This window comes from Salmo salar, chromosome 09, assembly GCF_965601325.2.
Source record: "Salmo salar chromosome 09, fSalSal1, whole genome shotgun sequence".
In the NCBI taxonomy this organism is placed as follows: Eukaryota; Metazoa; Chordata; class Actinopteri; order Salmoniformes; family Salmonidae; genus Salmo; species Salmo salar.
Genome location: NC_138299.1, coordinates 12,452,543 through 12,471,216, shown reverse-complemented (window position 1 = coordinate 12,471,216; position 18,674 = coordinate 12,452,543). Strand labels below are relative to the sequence as shown.

Sequence of the window (18,674 nt, the reverse complement as noted above, 5' to 3'; positions counted from 1 at the left end):
TAAACAATTAATGAACATGCACCTGTGGAACGGTCGTTAAGACAATAACAGCTTACAGACGGTAGGCAATTAAGGTCACAGTTATGAAAACTTAGGACACTAAAGAGGCCTTTCTACGGACTCTGAAAAAACACCAAAAGAAAGATGCCCAGGGTGCCTTCTCATCTGCGTGAATGTGCCTTAGGCATGCTGCAAGGAGGCATGAGGACTGCAGATGTGGCCAGGGCAATAAATTGCAATGTCCGTACTATGAGACGCCTAAGACAGCGCTACAGGGAGACAGGACGGACAGCTGATCGCCCTCGCAGTGGCTGACCACGTGTAACAATACCTGCACAGGATCGGTACGTCCAAACATCACACCATCAGTGCTCAGACTGTCCGCAATAGGCTGAGAGAGGCTGGACTGAGGGCTTGTAGGCCTGTTGTAAGGCAGGTCCTCACCAGACATCACCGGCAACAACGTCGCCTATGGGCACAAACCCACCGTCGCTGAACCAGACAGGACTGGCAAAAAGTGCTCTTCACTGACGAGTCGCGGTTTTGTCTCACCAGGGGTGATGGTCAGATTCACGTTTATTGTCGAAGGAATGAGCGTTACACCGAGGCCTGTACTCTGGAGCGGGATCGAGTTGGAGGGTCCGTCATGGTCTGGGGTGGTGTATCACAGCATCATCGGACTGAGCTTGTTGTTATTGCAGGCAATCTCAACGCTGTGCGTTACAGGGAAGACATCCTCCTCCCTCATGTGGTACCATTCCTGCAGGCTCATCCTGACATGACCCTCCAGCATGACAATTCCACCAGCCATACTGCTCGTTCTGTGTGTGGTTTCCTGCAAGACAGGAATATCAGTGTTCTGCCATGGCCAGCGAAGAGCCCGGATCTCAATCCCATTGAGCACGTCTGGGACCTGTTGGATCGGAGGGTGAGGGCTAGGGCCATTCCCCCCAGAAATGTCTGGGAACTTGCAGGTGCCTTGGTGGAAGAGTGGGGTAACATCTCACAGAAAGAACTGGCAAGTTTATATACAGTGTGTGCAAATGTAGCAAGATTAGGAAGGTAAGGCAATAAATAGGCCATAGTGGCAAAATAATTACAATTTAGCAATTAAACACTGGAGTGATAGATGTGCAGAAGATGAATGTGCAAGTCGAGATGCTGGGGTGCAAAGGAGCAAAAACAAATAACATGGGGATGAGGTAGTTGGATGAGCTATTTACAGATGGGCTGTCTACAGGTGCAATGATCGGTAAGCTGCTCTGACAGCTGATGGTTAAAGTTAGTGAGGGAGATATGAGTCTCCAGCTTCAGTGATTTTTGCAATTTGTTCCAGTCATTGGCAGCAGAGAACTGGAAGGAAAGGTGGCCAAAGGAGGAGTTGGCTTTGGGGGTGACCAGTGAGATATACCTGCTGGAGCGTGTGCTATGGGTGGGTGCTGCTATGGTGACCAGTGAGCTGAGAAGGCGGGGCTTTACCTAGCAAAGACTTATAGATGACCTGGAGCCAGTGGGTTTGTCAATGAATATAAAGCGAGGGCCAGCCAATGAGAGCATACAGGTCGCAGTGGTGGGTAGTATATGGGGCATTGGTGACAAACCGGATGGCACTGTGATAGACTGCATCCAGTTTGCTGAGTAGAGTGTTGGAGGCTATTTTGTAAATGACATCGCCGAAGTCAAGGATCGGTAGGATAGTCAGTTTTACGAGAGTATGTTTGGCAGCATGAGTGAAGGATGCTTTTTTGCGAAATAGGAAGCCGATTCTAGATTTAATTTTGTATTGGAGATGCTTAATGTGAGTCTGGAAGGAGAGTTTACAGTCTAACCAGACACCTAGGTATTTGTAGTTGTCCACATATTCTAAGTCCGAACCGTCCAGAGTAGTGATGCTAGACAAGCGGGAGGGTGCGGGCAGCGATCGGTTGAAGAGCATGCATTTTACATTTACATTTTAGTCATTTAGCAGACGCTCTTATCCAGAGCGACTTACAGTAGTGAATGCATACATTTCATTCTTTTTTTTTTTTTTCCATACTGGCCCCCCGTGGGAATCGAACCCACAACCCTGGCATTGCAAACACCATGCTCTACCAACTGAGCTACAGGGAAGGCATGCGTTGAGTTTTGCTTGCATTTAAGAGCAGTTGGAGGCCACAGAAGGAGTGTTGTATGGCATTGAAGCTCGTCTGGAGGTTTGTTAACACAGTGTCCAAAGATGGGCCAAGTATACAGAATGGTGTCGTCTGCATAGAGGTGGATCAGAGAATCACCAGCAGCAAGAGCGACATCATTGATGTATACAGAGAAGAGTCAGCCCGAGAATTGAACCCTGTGGTACCCCCATAGAGACTGTCAGAGGTTCGGACAACAGGCCCTCCAATTTGACACACAGAACTCTATCTGCGAAGTAGTTGGTGAACCAGGCGAGGCAGTCATTTGAGAAACCAAGGCTGTTGAGTCTGCCGATAAGAATGCGGTGATTGACAGAGTCGAAAGCCTTGGCCAGGTCGATGAATACTGCTGCACAGTATTGTCTCTTATCAATGGTGGTTATGATATCATTTAGGACCTTGAGCGTGGCTGAGATGCACCCATGACCAGCTCTGAAACCAGATTGCATAGCGGAGAAGGTACGGTGGGATTCGAAATGGTAGGTTCTCTGTTTGTTAACTTGGCTTTCGAAGACTTTAGAAAGGCAGGGTAGGATGGATATAGGTCTGTAACAGTTGCCAAGTATCATGTCTGGAGGAAACCTGGCACCATCCCTACGGTGAAGCATGGTGGTGGCAGCATTATGCTTTGGGGAAGTTTTTCAGTGGCAGGGACTGGGAGACTAGTCAGAACGGAGCAAAGTACAGGAGAGATCCTTGATGAAAACCTGCTCCAGAGCGCAGACTGAGGGGCGAAGGTTTACCTTCCAGCAGGACAACGACCCTTAAGCACACAAGATAACGCAAGTGCGGCTTCGGGACAAGTCTCTGAAAGTCCTTGAGTGGCCTAGACAGAGCCCAGACTTGAACCCGATCGAAACTCCCCAAATACAGGGGTGGAAAGCTTGTAGCGTCATACCCAAGAAGAATCAAGGCTGTAATCGCTGCCAAAGGTCCTTCAACAAAGTACTGAGTAAATGTACTTATGGCAATGTGATATTTCAGTTTATTTTTAATAAATTAGCAAAAATGTCTAAAAACCTATTTTTGCTTCGTCATTATGGGGTAATGTGTGTAGATTGACGAGAAAAAAAACAATAATACATTTTACAATAAGGCTGTTACCTAACAAAATGTGGAAAAAGTCAAGGGGTCTGAATACTTTCCGAAGGCACCGTAGCTTATGGCTAGGTTGGGTAGGTTACTTTCTAATGTAATCCGTTACAGTTACTAGTAAACTACTGTTACAGTTACTAGTAAACATCTGTCCAAAATTGTAATCAGTAACGTAATCTGATTATTTGTACAGTTACTTTTGGATTACTTTCCCCTTAAGAGTCATCAGCAGAAGACAAACACATTTGACTTCTAACACCTTTTCATTTCTGCTTCAGTTGTTGTCAATTCAGGCGCGGACATAAACAAAATACCACTGAAGTCAGAAAAAGAGAGCGGAAGGCATTTGGAAAGGCATCTATAACACAAAGTCCCATGGAGAATAAGTGACTAAATACGGTCATGTTTACAGAGGTGGCTTTTGGAAAAACAAGTTGCAGCTGGTCTGTATTCAGACAACGGACTCCGCAGAGGAAGGAAGGCAGGCGGGGGCGGGCGGAGAGAGGGAGAGGAAGGGAGGGAGGGAGAGAAAGAAGGATGGCTAGAATGAGGTCATTGCTTTGTGCTACTGGGGCCACCAAGATTTCTGGCACATGCTCAGTGGACTCTCTCTGGAATAGGCCAGATTTGGACTAGAACTGGGCCGGACTGCTCTCACTGCGCGTGAATGAAGACGAACACACACACACACACCACTTTTCACACATCCAACACAGAAAATAGTAGCCTGATCTAGTTGCTACTCACCCACCACTCCTGGTCCTCCTCCCCGTCCACCACGATCACCTCCCCCTCAGAGAAGGTCAGCTCGTCTGCATTGTCCGCCATACAGTTGTAGATGGCCTTCACCCGCTTGGGCCTCTGCTTCTGAAGAGAGACGGCCAGACGGGCATAGCAATATAATTACTAGAACCAACATTCCCATTCAAGTCAACCTTCCGTCACGGTGGCCATATCGAGTGCACCCATGACGAGTGCACTGTCAAATTGCCATGGTCTCAGGGGCTTTTCCCCCTCATTCTAGTCATTCTATTTCTATGCAGACAGGCAGGTGTACTTGACCGTTCTGCAGACAGATGCTGTCGTTTAACTGAAGTATCTGTCTGTCACTCCTTTGGAATGCTTGACGCCCACTTCCACATTGACCACTGGAGGATTGCATAGGGGGAGTTGTGCATCGCATGTTTTCACCACAGGCTATCCCTGATCTGTCAGTGGTTTACACGGTGAGCCCGTATGACACAGATTGCTAGCACTGAGCTAGGGACAGAGAGATGAGAGGTTTCCCCATCTGTCAAGAACAAATACACACTTCAAGGTTTCCCTCCCACTTAGCATTCCATGTTCCAAGGGGTACAGGAAGGAGAAAACACTGTTAGAGCCAGTGATACTCAGAGTGCACGGGACAATAAGACCAACTGAAACACAACGACGAGATCAGATGGTGATGTCCAATAAGTGTCTCTGTATTGTCCATGACTGTCCAATCACAATCAACAACAGGGCAAACGATCATATAAGGTCAACGGTAAGGTCGGGGGAACTCACCGGATAGGTCTTCCTAGGCATGGGGGCGGGAGGCAGCGATTGACCTATTGAGTTCTGGGGATATCCCGGCACTTCTTTAGCTGGAGGAGGAAGAGGATTCAATGACGTCGTTGTGAAAACACAAACTGTTCCACACAGACAAAAATCACACAACCAGATTGTCTGCAGCCGACCCACAGATAAAAATGTTACGTATAGGCCGGTATGTTGTTATCTGACTATGCTACTTATCATGCTTTTCCAGATTATTTACAGAGTAAATATTTTTTTATTTTTTTATTTTTTTAATTTTTTACACCCACCTGGTCTTTCGATGGACCCAGTTCGAGTCGGTCCTTTGCTGAAGCTTTTGTCGTTGCTAAAAACCACACGCATAACATTGTAGTCAACTGCTGTTAAGGATGTGCTTCAAATCAACACGCACACATTTACCCCACAGTGCATTTCCCTTTAACAGTCACACAACTCAGACCTGTGGGAGCTTGAGTAGAGCCATGTGGATGAATACTGTTAAGCTGTTTGTCTTTTAGGAGAGCTCAGCTTGGAAGTTAATGAAGTGGTAAACCAGAAACCCTACACGCTATTTTCCAAAGGCAAACTTGCTTTGTGTTCATCAAAGTAAAACATGCTGCCTTAGGCAGGGGTGTATGTCCAATGTGTGTGTGTGTGTGTGTGCGCACTCACCCAGAAGGAGACTTAGGTGTTGGGGCTCTGTTGTGACCCTGTCCGGTCCCTGGTTTAGACTGTTGGTTCATCGCCTCCATCATACTCACTGTCTTGGCCACGGGGGGAGGAGCAAGACCTGGGGGGACAGAGAGAGATAAGAGGTTGAAAGAGGGCTCTAGATAGACAAAATGGAGATGGCATAGACGGCGCCATTGAGGCGGTCACAGACAACATAATGGCACAGATACAAAGATGAGTCCTCTTTCAATCTCTATGCAAGTTACCCATCTCTTTCTCTTCTTCATCTAAACTGGGTGTTTTTCTCCTCGGTGTCATCTTTGTACATCATGTTGTAATCATACTGCATGTGCCTTATATATACTGTAACATAACCTATCGACAATAACGCTATGTACAATCATTTACCAGGATTATTTTGATTACGATAATGATTGTGGTTATGATTATGATGTGTTCAGACAACAAGGCCTGGAGGTGAGGTGCCTACCAGTGGTTGAGGTGACCCTCATGGGGGGTACGGGGGGGTGGATATTGGGGGGGTCTGAGGAGGACCTCTGTCGGACCCCCAGGTCTATAGAGCCAGGCTTCCACCCAGAGGACCCTGATGACTGGACTGGGGAGAGAGGAGTGGGAGAGAAGATATGCTCTGGCACCTGGAGACATGCATTTCTTGCTCTTTGGGGTTTTAGGTTGAGTATCTGTAAAGCACTTTTCGATAACTGCTGCTGTTAAAAAGGGCTTTATAAAATACATTTGATTGATTGATTGATTGATTGATTGAGACTTGACACCAAAGCAGAACACAGAAAGATTGGCTACTCCTGGAATTAAATAGATAAGACTGCCCAAAGTCAAGTTTGCTGGAGAGGAGCTGCAGATGGCCAATGCTCTTTGTGGGGCAATGGGCCCAAGTAAGTAAAGACAACATGCGCTTCGAAGTGAGTTGAATTGAATCGAATTGTTCAGCACGGTGGAATGTGAGCAGTCAGATGCAAATTCAAGTCAGGAATTGAACGTTTTCAGGCTATTTTCAATCGAGTTCAAATTTCTTTCCAGTGATATGTTGGGTTATTTTCAGTCTGCCTCTCATCATGGACTATGGAGCACAGACTGAGAACCTTCCGGGAAAAGTAACTCACTAGCTCACTCTGCCGCCGCCAATGTAACTGTCAAATAGGTCAGAGCGCCACACAAGTCACCATGGGGCCATGCACTAATTAGAGAAGGCCATCTACACTCTATGACAGATACGTGGCCAAATTGAGATTTCCCTCTATTTGAATTGAACCCATTGGGCATGTATTATAAATATAATTCTCCAAAAATTACGAGGAGGACGAGAAGTGAATCTGGGTTGAAAAGGGCTTGATGCCGGGGGTCATTTGATATGGATCATGATAACTTCAAATCAGGAGCATGTTTTGAACATTCTGAAACCAAAAATCAGTGCTCAGATAGCATTCACACTGATTCCCTGAACAAACTAAACTTGTTCATAGAATTTGGAACGTTTCGCCAAACGAATGTGGCTCTCTATACATGCAGCGCCCACATTGCCATCACATAAAAAACGAAAGACAAAGCACCTATGTTTCGTGGGGGCAAAGGGGGTGCAGAGGTGGGGGTGGGCCCCCCGGGCGCGGGGGGGCTGGCGTTGAGGATGGTGCCGTAGGTCTCGTTGTTGACCAGGTTGGGCATGTACCCACCACGCTGCTTGTCCTTGGCCAGGCTGGAAGCGTCCCGTGCCAGGGAAGCAGGGCTGGGCTGGCGGTGGGAGTTGGAGCCAGGGGTGTAGCAGCTGACTGGGCGTTCCTCTCGCCGGTGGGGGCTGGGCTGAGGGAGGACAGGGGTCAAAAGGTTATAGAAAGGTCATCAGGGTGTGTTTGTGTTATGCATGCATGTATGTATGTAGAGTTCATGGTGTGTGTGTGGTGAGTTCATGGTGTGTGGGGGGCTGGTGTGTGTGTGTGTGTGTGAGTGGATAATCTGAAGTGAGTCCTCACCCTCACCTTCTCATCCAGGTCCTCGTCACTCTCGTCCATGTCTTCATGGTGCAGACGCCACTCGTACTCTACGTGCACGTGGACGTTGAACTTCCCCGCCAACGCCGTGTTCAGCTACACACACACACACACCCCCTGATTAATGGCTCAAATAAAGCTTGGCGATGAGGAGTCACTATCTTGCTAAAGATGCACGCACACACACACACACACACACACACAGTAGAAAAAGCCCATGGAGTTGGTGGAATAATCCTTTAATTCATTGCCACTTACTCAGCTGGGCCAGGGGCGCTTTAATTAGGTCAGGTGGAAATGTCCGACAGATCTCCACTCCATAAAAGGAGGAAATCACCATCGCCTGATCGCGCTGCTTTCTCTTCCTTCACTCTGTCTAATCCAGAAGTTCTGTGCGTCCATGAATCCACGTAAGTCCACAGACTCTGTTACCTTTCATCTGAACTATCTGTTGCGATCGGGAGAGCGGGCCATCAGTTGTTGTTTAGAGTTATTACCGCGGAGCGCGGCTTGGAGCGCACGCTTCAAACATTTTGTGTAATGTGAATGGCCAATGATCCAATTGGTATGGTTAAAATGTAATGAAATTACATGTACACATGAAGACACTTGAAAGGGTGAAATAAGAAAGTCATTGTTTGTTGAACTGATCGACTCTGATATCCAACTTATGGCGATTATAGATTGAATAACTGATCACTCTTTGTATTATTCTTTCATGATTTATGATAAATAGTTATGAGCCTAAATGATTCACCGATGATTCCTATTGACTTATTAATGAACTGGATTGTTGAATTCCCTAAATGATGTTAATAATGAATGATTGTTATGATTAGATGTTTGTGATGATGGATTTGATTGGCTACACGTTATTCTGTTTCCTTTGTTATGCAGCACAGACTAACTCAGTAAATATACCACTTTATGGTTAAAGGGATTCCTGCCTCAGTCTCATCCATTCCTCTGTCACCTGACCCGTGACCACCTGTTCACCTTCACTGTCAGTCATCCTACCTGTCCAGCTACCCACACAGATTCCACTCATCTTTCTCACACACACACGCCACTCACCAGCTCCTCACACTGCAGGTGCTTCAGTCTCTTAGCGATGTCCAGCGGCGTCTCCCCAGACTCATTAGCTACAGGAAGACATCTTCATCCATTCATTTATCATCCATTTACTTCGTATGCATCCATTTACTAAATTATACCCTGTGTCCTCCACCACTCAAGATCAACACCTCCTAGATGAGCGCTGACAAGTAACCCGAGACACAATTATCACCTCTAGGCTACGACAGCATGAATTAGGAAGATATCTACACCCAACTCAACAGCCTGTCAACACAACGCTAGCATACCTCTAGGCTGCCAGGGCGCCTACTGCTTTGGCAGTAGGCCATGTTTGTCAAGACTTGTTTGTCAACAGCCGCGTTTGTAACAACACCTCCGCGTCTCTGTAAACTAGATAGTGTGTGAAACGAGGCGATTCCTCGGCACATGACGACACACGCTGGTCCACAGACCATGGCCCCCTGTTCCTTTGTCAACTCTGTTGCTGGAGAGAGATCATTAGCAGGACTCCCACACTAAATAGTCTGTGTCTCTCCTTCTCATCATCTCGGTCTGATCATGGGCCGGTTTGTATGGAGTCAGACTGAAGCAGAGCGTTTGAGCTGTTGTGAGAAAGTAGGGTCTCTTGGCAAACCAAGGGCCTCTGGGAACTCTGCCTGACCAAAACAAGGCACGTTCATGTGCTTCTGTGTGTGTTTGTGTCTTAATAATTCTGTTTGGCAGTCTATTAGTTATCATTTCTATAGCTATGAATTAAAACATAAATCAGGTTATTGGGTCGACATGAATCAGTTTCTTGCACTACACTCGACAACAATAAACAAAGTCTACACTAGCATTTTGTATCCATGTTGTTTCCAAACCAGTCCTTCCCAGTAGAAGAGAGATGTAATGTTCTCTTACCAATGTCGATGGATGCCTTGCCCCGCAGCAGCAGTTTCAAACACTCCATGTTGTCAGTCAGGCAGCAGTAGTGGAGGGCCGTGCTGCCTTTGGCTGTCTGCTTGTCCAGGTTCACACTGTGGGGGAGAACAGACAGGGGGAGGCAGTCAGTGAGAGTTGGAAGGATAACCAGAAACACAGGACGACAGTCACTCATCACCATTATTTCAGCACTTGTTCTGAACAAATTCATTTGCATTCTGTGGGACTGTGTTAAAAAACAATAACCGAGTAGTTTGTGTGATGGCCGTGTTAAGTCAGTCGTCATAAGCTGTTATGACCGTTCTTGACATCTGTTGAGTCGTTCTCATGATATTTATGACGGGTAGTGTTCCTACAAAAAAGCTCATTGACGTTTACTTTTATTCCCTTGCCTGTTTTGAGTGAGGAAGTCGACGATATGGAGCGAGGTCCTGTCCACTAGTCTGACCGCTAGGTGAAGGGCCGTCTCTCCTTGTTCCTGCAACCACACACAGAAGATCCAAAATGGCCGTGGTGAGACCTCAGGGACACAAAGACATATCAGAGCCAAAATGGAGTGGCTGACACCGAGAAACACCTGGACTTTGATCAAAATCTGCACATATGCTCCCTTTTGGTAGTCTGCTTTGCTATAGACAGTAAAAGCAGTAACAGCCCTGAATGTGAGCCAGGTGTTTTTAGTGATGATTGATCTATTACACAAAGCATTTACACTCCCAGGAGCAGTTGCTTTTCACAGCCCAGCAAAGAGAATTAACCAAAAATACTGCCATTTGAATTCCACTACAGCTGTGGCAGTTGAGAGCACCTGGACAGATCAAATGTTGATGCACAGTCGTGTTCCCAATGTAAAACCACCTCACCCCAAGCTAAAATGAAGTCAATTGAGAGTTGGGGTTAATTCACACTACTGAGCCAAGCAGAGCCAAGCCAATCCAAGCTGTATAGTGATGGCCTGGAAAGGACAATGTGGATAAAATATCTGTACCAGCATGGTATGGGCTGGGGTCAGCACGCTCATGTGACAGGGGGTATTGGTGTGGACATGTAGACTCACATGTCCGTTGGCCAGGGGGATGGGCTCCATCAGGTCAACTCCCTCCGCGTACACCTGGATCAGAGAGAAAATGTCCCGGGCTTTGACCGCGTCACACAGGGTGTGCAGCTTAGACGCCCCGTCTGGACACTTCCTCCTGGCGAAACGCTTCTCTGTGTACTTGGCTGTGATGAAGTCCTTACGGGCTTGCCTGCACCAGAAGGAGAAAGGCCATACACATAAAAGGGATAGTTCAGCCAGAATGTATATTTGGGTCGAATTACCTTTAGTTGTTGTCTGAAGGTCCAGAATCCACAATAATACATTATTTACTTCTGGCTACAGAATTCCAAATTAATGACAGTAAGCAGCCAAACCGATGCTAGCAAAGCTGCACTGCAAGCCGAAAACACTTCAAACTAAGTTCGATAGTTGGTGGAGTTTGCAGGGAATTTTTTAACGTGCAAAATGCTGAAATAGTTGCTGGGATTTTGTCACTAAAAACTGGAACCAATTCCTTATAGTCTCACAGCCGCATCCGTTTCTGTTGTGGTCTCACAGCCGCATCCGTTTCTGTTGTGGTCTCACAGCCGCATCCGTTTCTGTTGTGGTCTCACAGCCGCATCCGTTTTTGTTGTGGTCTCACAGCCGCATCCGTTTTTGTTGTGGTCTCACAGCCGCATCCGTTTTTGTTGTGGTCTCACAGCCACATCTTTCTCACCAGTGGCTTGATGGAACTATCAAAGCATTCATACATTTACATTTTATTGCAGAAATAACATTCTTACATGGAAGAAAAACATGGACAGGTTATTCATGAGTATCGACGCTACCAAACCTAGTTTGAAGTGTTTGAGGAAGTTGCAGTGCAGCTTTGCTAACATCGGTTCGGCTGTTAACAGTCATGAATTCTGACCATGCTAATATGCTAACTCCTGGCTGTAGCCTGAAGTAAATACTGGATTATTGTAGATTCTGTAACCATGGGCCTTCAGACAACTCAAGGTGAGGGTAATTCGACCCAAAAATGCATTTCTGAATGATCCCTTTAAGGCTGTGTTTACACAGGCATCCCAATTCTAACCATTCAGATCAGTTCTTTTGCCAATAACTGGAAAACAATATCAGAATTGGGCTGCCTGTGGCAACGCAGTCTAAGTGTGTAAATACATGTATCTGATACTTACAGCCGTAAATGAGCTTAGAGCTCAAACTAAAACGTTCAATTCATCTAGGAGGGATGTATTAGGTTTCTCATATGTGTGCTCAATTTTACTTGGGTTGTACATACGCCGAGTCGTGTGCCAACAACAACAGAACGCATAGAATTCTCTTAAGCTTATTGAATAAAACTGTTCAGTTAGTGATGCCTTCCTGATTGCTCCATCCATAACGAATGGGTACGAGTGTCTCTGTGGTGACATGTTGCCAATAGGTAACTAAGGTCACGGGCCCAACCGCTCTAAGGCTGCATCCCGAATGGTACCATATTCCCTACATACTGTCCTAATTTTGACCAGAGCCTTAGGGGTCCTGGTCAAAAGTAGGCCACTATATTAGGGAATAGGGTGCCATTTAGGTCACCTCCTTACAGTCACTTTCGGGGGGGGTCTACTTTAATGGGACCCTGAGAAGGTAGAGAAAGGGATAGAGACTGATGAAAGAAGGAGAGGATAGAGTGTTTGCATGTTGGGAAAGAGCCAGAGGAAAAAGCGAGATAACGAGTGTGAGAGTGTGAGAGAGAGAGAGAGTGTGAGAGTGTGAGGGAGAGAGAGTGTGAGGGAGAGAGAGAAAACTTACATGTCACTGGCAGGGTTGGGTTTGACCACATCTTCCGCAGATAGACACGCCTCCATGATGTCGTTAAAGCCTGCATTCCCCACGTTCTTGGCCAGCTTCATGGTAACACACAAACATGTAAGAGCTTACCAGAGTGACAGTCCATAAAAGTGCAAATGAGCCTCTTATCCGAGGGTGCTACAGTACAGTTTATACTGTCCACATTCATCTCATACTCCATTTATTCTGCTCTGCTACTTCAGCAAACGCTTAAAATCAATGGTGTGTGTGTGTGTGGGGGGTGTGTGTGCACTGCACGCGTTCCACCCATCTCCGTGTGGCCAAATAATGTGAAAGACTGGGGCGTATTCATTCCACCTATTCTGTTGCAAAACGTGAAACGGAAACAAGCGGAACGAAGCGGGGAGGGACCTACCTGAATTTGTCCAACAGAAACTCTCGTTTTAGTTGGAAAACTGAACGTTTTTTTTTGCAACTTTTCGGCTAATGATTACACCCCTGGCGTCTTAACACGGGCAATCATCTCGAATTAGCGACAAAAACATTTCAGCCCCAAATGATTTTACGGCCAATAAATTGCACCAAATTGATATTAGAAAGCCAGATGAAATGTGAAATATGCAAAGTGGAAGCAGCTCCAAGCTTCTGTAATACTGTATCTATCCCAATGGAGCGCAGCAGAGGATGGAGAGTTCAGTAGAATTAGGACAAGGGCGTTGGTATACTTGGTACTCTCCCACCAGCAGTAAATCATCAGCTGCACTGTGAAAGTGTTTTCACATTGGGAGAATCTCAACTCGATTTCCAGAAGGGACTTCTGACCTTCTCATCCAATGGGTTTTGAAAAGGAGGTGAGAGGACGCGAGGAATCAAGGACATGCTACTGAGATTCTCCCATTACAACAGCAAGAATGGCAGTGCACTGGGAGAGCCAGTGTTTTCCAAGGTTTTGCTAACTAACCTAAGCGGATGTGCCACCTGTTTACTTTCCAACATGACTGTGCCTAACCTCCCAGCGCCACAGCACCTTATCGCCATAATGTGAAACTAGCTGATGTGTGCTGAGCATTCTAGCACAAAATTGCTTCTTACCAAGAGTTCAGAGGTGCTGAGGACATCCAGTGTGAGGGATTGGATCCTGGAGTAATGGACTCCCAGCTCCCTGTGGATCCCAGAACACTCAATACAGGTCAGGATGCCCAGGTTAGTGGAGAGCCAGGTAGGGTCTGTGAAGAAGGGAGAGAGGAGCGAGAGAGAGAGAGGAGCGAGAGAGAGAGAGGAGCGAGAGAGAGAGGAGCGAGCGAGAGGAGCGAGCGAGAGGAGCGAGCGAGAGAGAGGAGCGAGAGAGAGGAGCGAGAGAGAGGAGCGAGAGAGAGGAGCGAGAGAGATGAAGGAGAGAGAGGAGCGAGAGAGAGGAGCGAGAGAGAGGAGCGAGAGAGATGAAGGAGAGAGAGGAGCGAGAGAGAGGAGAGAGGAGCGAGAGAGAGGAGAGAGGAGCGAGAGAGGAGCGAGAGAGAGGAGCGAGAGAGGAGCGAGAGAGGAGCGAGAGAGGAGCGAGGAGAGAGAGGAGCGAGGAGAGAGAGGAGCGAGGAGAGAGAGGAGCGAGGAGAGAGAGGAGCGAGGAGAGAGAGGAGCGAGGAGAGAGAGGAGCGAGGAGAGAGAGGAGCGAGAGAGAGGAGCGAGAGAGAGGAGCGAGAGAGAGGAAGGAGAGAGGAAGCGAGAGAGGAGCGAGAGAGAGGAGCGAGAGAGAGGAGCGAGAGAGAGGAGCGAGAGAGGAGCGAGAGAGGAGCGAGAGAGAGGAGCGAGGAGAGAGAGGAGCGAGGAGAGAGAGGAGCGAGGAGAGAGAGGAGCGAGGAGAGAGAGGAGCGAGGAGAGAGAGGAGCGAGGAGAGAGAGGAGCGAGGAGAGAGAGGAGCGAGGAGAGAGAGGAGCGAGGAGAGAGAGGAGCGAGAGAGAGGAGCGAGAGAGAGGAGCGAGAGAGAGGAGCGAGAGAGAGGAGCGAGAGAGAGGAGCGAGAGAGAGGAGCGAGAGGAGAGGAGCGAGAGAGAGGAGAGGAGCGAGAGAGAGAGGAGAGGAGCGAGAGAGAGAGGAGAGGAGCGAGAGAGAGAGGAGAGGAGCGAGAGGAGCGAGGAGAGAGGAGCGAGGAGAGAGAGGAGCGAGGAGAGAGAGGAGCGAGGAGAGAGAGGAGCGAGGAGCGAGAGGAGCGAGGAGCGAGAGGAGCGAGGAGAGAGAGGAGCGAGGAGCGAGAGGAGCGAGGAGCGAGAGGAGCGAGAGAGAGGAGCGAGAGAGAGGAGCGAGGAGAGAGAGGAGCGAGGAGAGAGAGGAGCGAGGAGAGAGAGGAGCGAGGAGAGAGAGGAGCGAGGAGAGAGAGGAGCGAGGAGAGAGAGGAGCGAGGAGAGAGAGGAGCGAGGAGAGAGAGGAGAGAGAGGAGAGAGGAGAGAGAGGAGAGAGAGGAGAGAGAGGAGAGAGAGGAGAGAGAGAGAGAGAGGAGGAGAGAGAGAGAGGAGGAGAGGAGAGAGAGGAGGAGCGAGGAGAGAGGAGAGAGGAGAGAGGAGCGAGGAGAGGGGAGCGAGGAGAGGGGAGCGAGGAGAGGGGAGCGAGGAGAGGGGAGCGAGGAGAGGGGAGCGAGGAGAGGGGAGCGAGGAGAGGGGAGCGAGGAGAGGGGAGCGAGGAGAGGGGAGAGAGGAGAGGGGAGCGAGGAGAGGGGAGCGAGAGAGAGGAGCGAGGAGCGAGAGAGAGGGGAGCGAGAGAGAGGGGAGCGAGAGAGGAGAGAGGAGAGAGGAGAGAGGAGCGAGAGAGAGGAGAGAGGAGCGAGAGAGGAGAGAGGAGCGAGAGAGAGGAGAGAGGAGCGAGAGAGAGGAGAGAGGAGCGAGAGAGGGAGAGAGGAGCGAGAGAGAGGCGAGAGGAGCGAGAGAGAGAGAGCGAGGAGAGCGAGGGAGCGAGGAGCGAGCGAGGAGAGCGAGAGGAGAGCGAGAGGAGAGCGAGAGGAGAGCGAGAGGAGAGCGAGAGGAGAGCGAGAGGAGAGCGAGAGGAGAGCGAGAGGAGAGCGAGAGGAGAGCGAGAGGAGAGCGAGGAGAGCGCGAGCGAGGAGGAGCGCGAGAGAGGAGAGCGCGAGAGAGGAGAGCGCGAGAGAGGAGAGCGCGAGAGAGGAGAGCGCGAGCGAGGAGAGCGCGAGCGAGAGAGGCGGGAGAGAGGAGAGCGCGAGAGAGGAGAGCGCGAGAGAGGAGAGCGCGAGAGAGGAGAGCGCGAGAGAGGAGAGCGCGAGAGAGGAGAGCGCGAGAGAGAGAGGCGAGCGCGAGGAGGAGGCGAGCGCGAGAGAGAGAGGAGAGCGCGAGGGAGAGAGGAGAGCGCGAGGGAGAGAGGAGAGCGCGAGAGAGAGAGGAGAGCGCGAGAGAGAGAGGAGAGCGCGAGAGAGAGAGGAGAGCGCGAGAGAGAGAGGAGAGCGCGAGAGAGAGAGGAGAGCGCGAGAGAGAGAGGAGAGCGCGAGAGAGAGAGGAGAGCGCGAGAGAGAGTGGAGAGCGCGAGAGAGAGGAGAGCGCGAGAGAGAGGAGAGCGCGAGAGAGAGAGAGAGCGCGAGAGAGAGAGGAGAGCGCGAGAGAGAGAGGAGAGCGCGAGAGAGAGAGGAGAGCGCGAGAGAGAGAGGAGAGCGCGAGAGAGAGAGGAGAGCGCGAGAGAGAGAGGAGAGCGCGAGAGAGAGAGGAGAGCGCGAGAGAGAGAGGAGAGCGCGAGAGAGAGAGGAGAGCGCGAGAGAGAGAGGAGAGCGCGAGAGAGAGAGGAGAGCGCGAGAGAGAGAGGAGAGCGCGAGAGAGAGAGGAGAGCGCGAGAGAGAGAGGAGAGGAGAGCGCGAGAGAGAGAGGAGAGGAGAGCGCGAGAGAGAGAGGAGCGCGAGAGAGAGAGGAGCGCGAGAGAGAGAGGAGAGCGAGAGAAGAGCGAGAGAGAGAGGAGAGCGAGAGAGAGAGGAGAGCGAGAGAGAGAGAGGAGAGCGAGAGAGAGAGGAGAGCGAGAGAGAGAGGAGAGCGAGAGGAGAGCGAGAGAGAGAGGAGAGCGAGAGAGAGAGGAGAGCGAGAGAGAGAGGAGAGCGAGAGAGAGAGGAGAGCGAGAGAGAGAGGAGAGCGAGAGGAGCGAGAGAGAGAAAGAAAAAAGGAGAGAGAGCGAGAAAGAGAGGTAACAGGTAAGTAGGTAACAGTGTCCTTAGTAGGAACTACCTGCATGTGCTTAGAGGGGAAGAGCTATTTCTGATACAGGTTAACGATGGGCTGCAGTCAAACCTAAATAACTGGCTCATGGGCATTCCTCATTCCCTACAATGTCGGTGTAAAGTGACCACATGGAGTTGTTCATTACTCTCATAACACTTTGGTAACCGTATCTGTGAATAACCCGTACAATTCATTAAAAAGTGACATCTAGCACAACAAAGTAAAAACAGTTCATGGCTCCTTCATACACTTTGTGCATTCATAAAGGCTGTATGATGAATTATACATAGGTGGTATTGTGTGTATGTATTAACATGTATGTTACACCCGGTCACTCACTGGGAGCGCCGCAGTCGCAGCAGATGTCGTTGCCGGTCATCCTCTTGACCTCTCCCAGGATGGCCTTGGTCAGTTCCTGGACTATGTTGTTCTCTCCAACGTGCTGGTCCCCCTTAAAAGCATTATCCAGCGCTTCCTCCTTGCTGTTCTGCAGCACAGAGATCCATCTGAAAACACACACACAGGGGGAGGGGAAGTTAGCGTGTGTGTGTGTGCGCTCACGTACGTGTGTGAGGATGGGGTGAGGGCACGGTCAACATTGGGTTAGACTAGAGGGTGGAAAAATGGATGTGTTAACTGTGAGAAGAGGTATGGGGAGAAACAGGACACACACACACACACACACACACCTTTCCCCCCCACACACACACACAACCCAAATGTGATGGAAACGTGTGGGTTGTGTGTGGAAAGACGGGGGGGATCAACAGGACACACTCTCAACTGACCTGTACACACACACGTACACGGAAGGAACACATACTTACATCTGACATTCTGGGTCGTCCTCGGCCTGGAAGTGATACGTTCTGTCATCTAAAAGAGAGGGGTGATCGGGGTGGGTGGGTCAGAGACATAGTGGAACAAGACATTTATCAAAGCACCCGGCTGACAAGCCTGTGTGAGTACCAGAGATGGATAAGGAACAAACAAGGACGGGTTCCCGACCGTCACCTACAGCAAGACGGGTTCCCGACCGTCACCTACAGCAAGACGGGTTCCCGACCGTCACCTACAGCAAGACGGGTTCCCGACCGTCACCTACAGCAAGACGGGTTCCCGACCGTCACCTACAGCAAGACGGGTTCCCGACCGTCACCTACAGCAAGACGGGTTCCCGACCGTCACCTACAGCAAGACGGGTTCCCGACCGTCACCTACAGCAAGACGGGTTCCCGACCGTCACCTACAGCAAGACGGGTTCCCGACCGTCACCTACAGCAAGACGGGTTCCCGACCGTCACCTACAGCAAGACGGGTTCCCGACCGTCACCTACAGCAAGACGGGTTCCCGACCGTCACCTACAGCAAGACGGGTTCCCGACCGTCACCTACAGCAAGACGGGTTCCCGACCGTCACCTACAGCAAGACGGGTTCCCGACCGTCACCTACAGCAAGACGGGTTCCCGACCGTCACCTACAGCAAGACGGGTTCCCGACCGTCACCTACAGCAAGACGGGTTCCCGACCGTCACCTACAGCAAGACGGGTTCCCGACCGTCACCTACAGCAAGACGGGTTCCCGACCGTCACCTACAGCAAGACGGGTTCCCGACCGTCACCTACAGCAAGACGGGTTCCCGACCGTCACCTACAGCAAGACGGGTTCCCGACCGTCACCTACAGCAAGACGGGTTCCCGACCGTCACCTACAGCAAGACGGGTTCCCGACCGTCACCTACAGCAAGACGGGTTCCCGACCGTCACCTACAGCAAGACGGGTTCCCGACCGTCACCTACAGCAAGACGGGTTCCCGACCGTCACCTACAGCAAGACGGGTTCCCGACCGTCACCTACAGCAAGACGGGTTCCCGACCGTCACCTACAGCAAGACGGGTTCCCGACCGTCACCTACAGCAAGACGGGTTCCCGACCGTCACCTACAGCAAGACGGGTTCCCGACCGTCACCTACAGCAAGACGGGTTCCCGACCGTCACCTACAGCAAGACGGGTTCCCGACCGTCACCTACAGCAAGACGGGTTCCCGACCGTCACCTACAGCAAGACGGGTTCCCGACCGTCACCTACAGCAAGACGGGTTCCCGACAGTC

The 18,674-nt window shown here is 50.1% G+C and overlaps 1 protein-coding gene across 4 annotated transcripts in view; it reads right to left on the bottom strand.

Annotated features, from left to right (window-relative positions):
• asap2a (ArfGAP with SH3 domain, ankyrin repeat and PH domain 2a) overlaps window positions 1–18,674 on the bottom strand; it is a 107,708-nt gene that overhangs the window by 3,710 nt on the left and 85,324 nt on the right. Inside the window, exons 13-27 of one of the 4 annotated variants that reach the window (XM_045723378.2) lie at window positions 17,388–17,436; window positions 16,900–17,066; window positions 13,455–13,588; window positions 12,363–12,457; window positions 10,584–10,773; window positions 9,919–10,004; window positions 9,506–9,621; window positions 8,600–8,667; window positions 7,508–7,621; window positions 7,091–7,337; window positions 5,992–6,117; window positions 5,502–5,619; window positions 5,120–5,175; window positions 4,818–4,897; window positions 4,017–4,136 (exon numbers count right to left, since the gene is read on the bottom strand). In XM_045723378.2, coding sequence (XP_045579334.1) covers window positions 4,017–4,136; window positions 4,818–4,897; window positions 5,120–5,175; window positions 5,502–5,619; window positions 5,992–6,117; window positions 7,091–7,337; window positions 7,508–7,621; window positions 8,600–8,667; window positions 9,506–9,621; window positions 9,919–10,004; window positions 10,584–10,773; window positions 12,363–12,457; window positions 13,455–13,588; window positions 16,900–17,066; window positions 17,388–17,436 — 1,766 coding nt within the window. The remainder of the gene's footprint in view (window positions 1–4,016; window positions 4,137–4,817; window positions 4,898–5,119; window positions 5,176–5,501; window positions 5,620–5,991; window positions 6,118–7,090; window positions 7,338–7,507; window positions 7,622–8,599; window positions 8,668–9,505; window positions 9,622–9,918; window positions 10,005–10,583; window positions 10,774–12,362; window positions 12,458–13,454; window positions 13,589–16,899; window positions 17,067–17,387; window positions 17,437–18,674) is intronic. The other 3 variants (XM_082955629.1, XM_082955630.1, XM_045723379.2) reach the window with 3 other exon arrangements.